Source organism: Dipodomys merriami, unplaced genomic scaffold (assembly GCF_024711535.1).
Source record: "Dipodomys merriami isolate MVZ:Mamm:240054 unplaced genomic scaffold, mDipMer1.0.p SCAF_407, whole genome shotgun sequence".
Taxonomy (NCBI): domain Eukaryota; kingdom Metazoa; phylum Chordata; class Mammalia; order Rodentia; family Heteromyidae; genus Dipodomys; species Dipodomys merriami.
The window spans coordinates 870,706-878,481 of NW_027205682.1; the positions used below are offsets into that span (position 1 = coordinate 870,706).

The window sequence follows — 7,776 nt, forward strand, 5'->3', positions numbered from 1 at the left end:
TAAAGCTCTCTATGAGCACAAACAAAAAAAGATAAATATAGTAATAGAATATCATGAAACAAATTGTGCATCATCTTATTTGTGTTGATGTCCAAATAGAAAACATTAGACATGGAAATCCAGAAATTTTACAAGGGTTTTCAGAGTAGTGTGTTTGTGTGTGTGTGTGTGTGAGAAAGAGAGAGAGAGAGAGAGAGAGAGAGAGAGAGAGAGAGAGAGAGAGAGAGAGAGAGAGAGAGAGAGAGAGAGAGAGAGAGAGAGAGAGGAGAGAGAGAGAGAGAGAGAGAGAGAGAGAGAGAGAGAGAGAGAGAGAGAGAGAGAGAGAGAGAGGATAACTGTCCCTGAAAGAGAGAAGATAACTTTGTCCCTGTGACTAGGGGGATCCTGAGGAAGTAGTCACAAGGCGTAGTGTCATCAGGTCAGTAGAGTGCATAGTGGATGATGAAGGGAAAATAGCTTGGATGGTTCTCAGTGAGTTAAGGACTGTGGGAGTGACTGGGTATCTATCCTGAAGCACCTGGTGAGGGTAAGACTGACTGGGCCCCTGATTGTTGAGGAGTACCTGAAGAGGCAGATAACTTTTCTCAGCTGACCTTGACCCCTGGCGTGTTTGACTCACATCAGTAATCAGCAGAAAGTTGTCATTCCCTTCATAGCATCACTTCAGTAGGACAAAAGACTAACCGGGGCCAATGAGTCAAGGAAAAGTGAATTCTTGGCACAGATATCAATTGGTAATTGGTTCAGGATGTTCTGATCTGTGAACCATCTTGGGAGCCACGTAGAACAATGGTCACAGGTGGGGTCACCTACTGATCAGAAAGGCTCCCTAGAGGTCTTTGACAGCAAGATGGTGAGTGGATTGTACAAGTGTGCTCTTCCTCATGTCCTTCAGAAAAAGTCCATTTCGAAGAAGGTGACCTATTTTTCGCCAGGAGTGGAAATGTAGACTTGGTAGGCATTCATGATTTGAATCTTTTCCTGGCTTAGGCTATCTACTAGAGCATCAGTATTTCCAGGATAAGTTGATGAAGATTTGAAGAAAGGGAAAAAAACTTGCTCTGGCTTTGGATTCCATGACATTATACAGAGGAATGAAGGGTTCCAGGAGATAGCTCTCCAGCACTCAACTAGATTCTTTTCTCATTACCATTACTCAGGAGTGTTGGGATTCTGAGGAAGTATTTAAAAACAATCTACCCTTCCCTCAGGGCTGGGTTGAGATCACAGGAAACAGTAGATATTATCTATGAGCTGCAATATAAAGGATGTAGAGTTAAGGCTCACTTGACTTTCCCATGGTTAGACAATTGGAATAACATAGGCAGGAGTAACATGTCCACAACAACCAACATGGAACTGTGGCATAGAATAATCTATTCATTGTATAGATGTCATGTTCTATTTGAATCCAGGGCTCAGCTATGCTTTAATGGCTAAGGAATTTCCATATTTGTTACATTCATATGGCTTCTGTCCTCTGGGTATTTTCTGAGACAAACTGACCTATGTCTTCTTGAAAAACTTTCCACATTTGTTGTATTCATAATATGTCTCTCCTGTGGGTAGTCAATGAAGAATCCTAAGCTGTGCCTTCTGAGTGAAAAACTGCACATTTGCTACATGCATGAGGCTTCTATCCAGTGTGGGTTCTCTGATATAAATTGAGTTTTTTCCAGGTGAAAGATCTTCCACATTTGTTATATTCCTAAGATTTCTCATGTGTATGAATTCACTTATGCCTGCTGAGTTGGGAGGTTCTGGTTAAATGATTTTCCACATTTGTTACATCTATAAGGTTTCTCAACTGTGTGAATTCTATCATGTGTGACCTCCACTTAAAATCTTTCCATAGTTGTTGCATTCATAAGGTTTCTATCCTGTATGTGTTCTCTGATGCAAAGTGACATGTGACTTCCGGCTGAAAGACTTTCCACATTTATTGCATTCATAAGGTTTCTCACCTGTGTGAATTCTCTTATGCCTCTTGAGGTTTGACTTCTGGGTAAAGGATTTTTCACATATCTTACATTCATAAGGTTTCTCTGCAGTGTGTATTCTCTGATGGACACGAAGTTCTGTCTTCTGGATGAAAGACTTTGCACATTCGTTACATTTATATGGTTTCTCACCTGTGTGAATTCTTTTGTTTGTTGAGGGTTGACTTTTGGGTAAAGGACTTTTCACATATCTTACATTCATAAGGTTTCTCTGCAGTGTGTATTCTCTGATGGACATGAAGTTCTGTCTTCTGGATGAAAGACTTTGCACATTCGTTACATTTATATGGTTTCTCACCTGTGTGAATTCTTTTGTTTGTTGAGGGTTGACTTTCAGGTAAAGGACTTTTCATACATCTTACATTCATAAGGCTTCTCTCCTGTGTGTGTTCTCTGATGAATAGTAAGTTCTGCCTTCCAGTTGCAAGACTTTCCACATTTGTTACATTCATAAGGTTTCTCTCCTGTGTGTGTTCTTTGATGAACATGAAGGTATGCCTTACGGGTGAAAGACTGTCCACATTTTATACAGGCATCAGTTTCTCTCCTGTGTGTATTCTGTGGTGAACATGAAGGTGTGTCTTACGGGCGAAAGACCTTCCACATTTGTCACATTTATAAGGTTTCTCTGCTGTGTGTCTTCTCTGATGCAAAGTGAGGTCTGACTTCTGTCTGAAGGTGTTTCCACAGTTGTCACATTCAAAAGGTTTCTCTCCTGTATGGATTCTCCAATGAACAGTAAAGTTTGCCTTGTGTCTGAAAGATTTTCCACATTTGTTACATTCATAAGGTTTCTCTCCTGTGTGTGTTCTTTGATGAGCATGAAGGCATGCCTTACGGGTGAAAGACTGTCCACATTTTATACAGGCATAAGGTTTCTCTCCTGTGTGTATTCTGTGGTGAACATGAAGGTGTGTCTTACGGGCGAAAGACCTTCCACATTTGTCACATTTATAAGGTTTCTCTGCTGTGTGTCTTCTCTGATGCAAAGTGAGGTCTGACTTCTGTCTGAAGGTGTTTCCACAGTTGTCACATTCATAAGGTTTCTCTCCTGTATGGATTCTCCAATGAACAGTAAAGTTTGCCTTGTGTCTGAAAGATTTTCCACATTTGTTACATTCATAAGGTTTCTCTCCTGTGTGTGTTCTTTGATGAGCATGAAGGTGTGTCTTACGGGTGAAAGACCTTCCACATTTGTCACATTTATAAGGTTTCTCTCCTGTGTGTATTCTGTGGTGAACATGAAGGTGTGTCTTATGGGAGAAAGACCTTCCACATTTGTCACATTTATAAGGTTTCTCTCCTGTGTGTCTTCTCTGATGCAAAGTGAGGTCTGACTTCTGTCTGAAGGTGTTTCCACAGTTGTCACATTCATAAGGTTTCTCTCCTGTGTGTGTTCTTTGATGAACATGAAGGGATGCCTTACGGGTGAAAGACTGTCCACATTTTATACATGCATAAGGTTTCTCTCCTGTGTGTATTCTGTGGTGAACATGAAGGTGTGTCTTACGGGTGAAAGACCTTCCACATTTGTCACATTTATAAGGTTTCTCTCCTGTGTGTATTCTGTGGTGAACATGAAGGTGTGTCTTACAGGTGAAAGACCTTCCACATTTGTCACATTTATAAGGTTTCTCTCCTGTGTGTCTTCTCTGATGCAAAGTGAGGCCTGACTTATGTCTGAAGGAGTTTCCACAGTTGTCACAGTCATAAGGTTTCTCTCCTGTATGGATTCTCCAATGGACAGTAAAGTTTGCCTTGTGTCTGAAAGATTTTCCACATTTGTTACATTCATAAGGTTTCTCTCCTGTGTGTGTTCTCTGATGAAAAATGAGGTATGACTGCCTGAAGGTCTTTCCACATTTCTTGCATTCAGAAGTTTTCTCTTCTGTGTGAGTTCTCCGATGCCTGCTGAGAGATGACTTCTGGGTGGGAAATTTCCTACATTCCTCATATGCATAGGGTAGCTCTACTGTGCGTGTTTCAGGCTGGAAAGTCAGGTCTGACTTCTGAAAGATAAATTTTGCAAATTGGAAACTCATCAGACTACTCCTCTGGAGCTTTGCTCTGAGGTTTTGTAAGGTATATTGCTTTAGTGAAAGACTAATGGACTAATGTCCACTACATGGACAAGGATTCTGTCCTGAGTATATTTTCTGATGTGTAGTGACTATAAGGCTAAAGTAGAATGTTTTCGTACAGACCATACATTCAGGTGCTCTCCTTACTCTCTGAAGTATTTCTTAGACAAGGAGAGCTGACTTATAGTATTTTCTATATTTACTAAGTGGAAGGTCTCTCTCACACAAACCCAGTTACATCTAAAAAATATGATCTCTAGCCGGGCGCTGGTGGCTCACGCCTGTAATCCTAGCTACTCAGGAGGCTGAGATCTGAGGATTGCGGTTCAAAGCCAGCCCGGGCAGGAAGGAAGGTTCATGAGACTCTTATCTCCAATAAACTGCTAGAAAAACGAAAGTGGTGCTGTGACTCAAGCGGTAAAGTGCTTACCTTGAGCTGAAGAGCACAAGGACAGCACCCAAGCCCAGAGTTCAAGCCCCATGACCAAAAAAAAAAAAAGAATATGATCTCTAACCCAGGCACTGGTGGTTTATGCTGTAATCCTGGTTACTCAAGAGGCTGAGATCTAAGAACTGTGGTTCAAAGCCAGGCAGGGCAGGAAAGTCTGTGAGACTCTTATCTCCAATAAAGTACCAGAAAACAGGAATTGGTGCTGTGGCTCAGGTGGTAGAGCACTGCGTTGAGCTGAAGAGCTGAGGGACAGTGCACAGACCCTGAGTTCAAGCCCCACAACTGACAAAAAAGCTTTTTAAATAAGAAAAATTTTAAAAAAGAATATGGTCTCTGAGTTTAATACTTCCCTTCTCCATATTCAAAATTCTGCAGCTCATTTGGAGTTCTCATACTTTTGACTAAAATGTTCTGAATATCTGCAGGATTCTTCAATTACAGGAGACACACCAGGCCTACATGCAGCATGCATCTCATCAGGCTCACTATACTGATACTCAATGAAATCCTCAGTCCTTATCTCTAAGGAGTTCACATTATTTCTAATCACCTCTGGCTTATGTTTTGAGCTCAAATTAAGGGTCATTACTAATCTCACCCTTTCCTCCACTGTGTTAATTTTCGTGACTGTTGCTTCACACAGACATTCATCTGGACTTTTCTGGCACATCTTAATCACATCCTCAATTCCTGGGACATCTAAGATGAGTCATAGAAAAAAATATAAAAAATAAGTAAAATCCAAAGTTCACTTAGTGTAGACATTTATTTCATTGTAACTGTTAGAGATTTTAAAATATCAAAGTCAGAAATGATTTATAGAAAATATATGCTTTTTTCTCAAATGTATTGAAGTAATACTGATTACTTCCAGTGGAAAATAATGTTTTTGTGTTTAAATTTTTTCTTCTTTTATATCAGAGGAAATATTTACTCAAATCACTCAACTATGTGCTGCTAGAATTTTAAGCCAAGTACTAGCCATCTGCCTTTAGTAATTACGGTGTTGTTTTTCTCAAATATACTTTTGTTTGATCATAAGGGGATAGCTGCTGTGTTTTTCATTTTTCTTGAAAAAATTTATGTACTGTGCTGCTTTTTTCTTAACTAGTAGGTTAGGAAAAGTAATATTTTCTAGATTCAGAGACCAAAAGAATGTTTTATACACCCCTTGTCCTTTCACTTAAACAGGAATTGTTCTCAGAAGTAAGGATTCATACCTATATCTCTTCAGTTCTAACTTCTTAGTAAGAATTACTTTTAGGTCCCTTTGAGAATTTTAAAAACCATTTCTCTCCATCTTTAACAAAGTTTCATCAAAATTCCTTTTCTAACACTCCTGCCTTTTAGATTCATGGAAGACCAAATATCCTCCAGGTAAAGATCACTCAATTATCCTCTCTATACTAAAATCTTTGGTTCTGAATCCCAGTCTCTGCCAACCATGACTGATAAGAAATTTGCCTTCTCTGGGGCTGGGAAGGTGGCTCAGTGGTACAGCGCTTGCCTTGCATGCATGAGGCCCTGGGTTTGATTCCTCAGCACCACATAAGCAGAAAAAAAAAGCCGGAAAGTGGCACTGTGGCTCAAATGGTAGAGCACTAGCCTTATGTTGAAAAGTGCTGAGGGACAGTACCCAGGCCCAGAGTTCAGGCCCACGACTGGACCCCCCCCCCGCCAAAAAAAGAAATTTGCTTTCTCAAAGGATAGTAGCCCAGAAGTACTCCTTATTTCCACTTACCCGGATTGTGCTAGTTTCAAAGAAAATGATATCTCATTTCCTCCATTACTTTTTGTTGGTTTGTTTCAGAATGATTTCCATACAGAGAAAGAGAATTGCTAACTATAACTCAACTGCCACACAGAATTCAGGGTATCTCCATATTAATTCTTGATTCACAAAGGAGATAAAGGATCACATAATTCTCTGACTAGGAACATTATTGCTCAGTTCAGCACAAGATGAACTTACCAACTGGGGGCTGGATCCAATGTCACTATGCAAGGTGCATTAACTTACCTGAGAAATTCTTGTCTGAGGCTTCTCCTATCCATGGTTCTACACCTTGCTCCAGCTTGACAATCAAGTTAGGTTTAGGAACACAGTGCTCTGTTAATAAGAACCAGTGCAGAACTATTGTTCATGCTGAGTCATTATTCCTCTAACATCTCAGACATCCTGTTCACAATGTTGCTCTTAAATGTTGTTTCTCAGTTTTCACTGGCTTCATGATTGACTTTCCCCCAGCTTTGGATTTATTTTACTGGTTTTGTTGCTTAATCTCGGCCCTTGTGCTCTATGATAGCATTGTAAAAGTTTAAGTCCCCTCTACACTTTTAATTTTTGAGTGGTTAATTGGAGATAAGAGTCTCATGGGGACTATTCAGCCATTGCTGGCTTCAAACTGAAATTCCCCAGATTCAGCCTTCTGAGTAGCTAGGATTATAGGCCTGAACCATTGCACCCAGGGACAGGTTTGGATTATAAATAGCCACTTTCAACTAGTGATTTCCAGTTCATATTTCCAATAGTCATACCTCTTCTACTGTATACCACCTAAAATAATCACCTCAAGTTTGGAAGACAGTCTCCTGTTAGTGGAGCATAGTTTAAAACTTTTGTCAAATTTCTGATTTGCTCCTTGAAGAATGAGAATAAAATTGCCTCAAGAGTTACATGATAAAGTTGAAGTTTTCCTTTGGAAGACATGATACTTCTCACACACTGGAACTTTACATTTAAATACTATTGAAAATCTGAGAAATATTCAGATATCTACTGAAAACAAATCATTTGACTTTGCAAATTAGTATGACTTTTGCTCACCCAAAGACACCAGGTTGTTGTAGGTCTCCAGCATTACATCTCTATACAAGGTCCTCTGAGCAGTGTCCAGGTCCATCCACTCCTCCCAGCTAAAGTCCACAGACAAATCATCAAATGACACCAGCTTCTGTGAGGGTATATTTCCATCAAATAATTAGCCTTCAGTCATGGGAACAGTAGGTCCGGAATTTCACCCTTTTAACATGTATTTTGTGTCATCTATACATTGGGAGAATTAAAAATCAAATATTTTGCCTCTATGTTAACACTAATTAAAATACAAAGATTCCCTAATAAATCAGAACACATTTTTGGTGCTAGCAAGAGAAAGAAGATAACAATTCTAAGGAGCTAATAACCTGACATGATAACATTAAATATAAGTAGGTACCAGAAAGATGTTTTGATAAAATTTAC

General features: G+C 39.7%; 1 protein-coding gene across 1 annotated transcript; it reads right to left on the minus strand.

Annotated features, from left to right (window-relative positions):
• Window positions 1–1,875: 1,875 nt before the first annotated feature.
• LOC138806742 (zinc finger protein 585A-like) lies at window positions 1,876–7,393 on the minus strand. The gene is made up of 6 exons (XM_069992088.1): window positions 7,360–7,393; window positions 6,553–6,642; window positions 5,131–5,231; window positions 2,531–4,009; window positions 2,230–2,293; window positions 1,876–2,147 (listed from the first exon to the last, which is right to left on the minus strand). Exons 1-6 carry the CDS (start codon window positions 7,391–7,393, stop codon window positions 1,876–1,878), a joined length of 2,040 nt encoding a protein of 679 aa, XP_069848189.1.
• Between the last annotated feature and the right edge of the window lie 383 nt (window positions 7,394–7,776).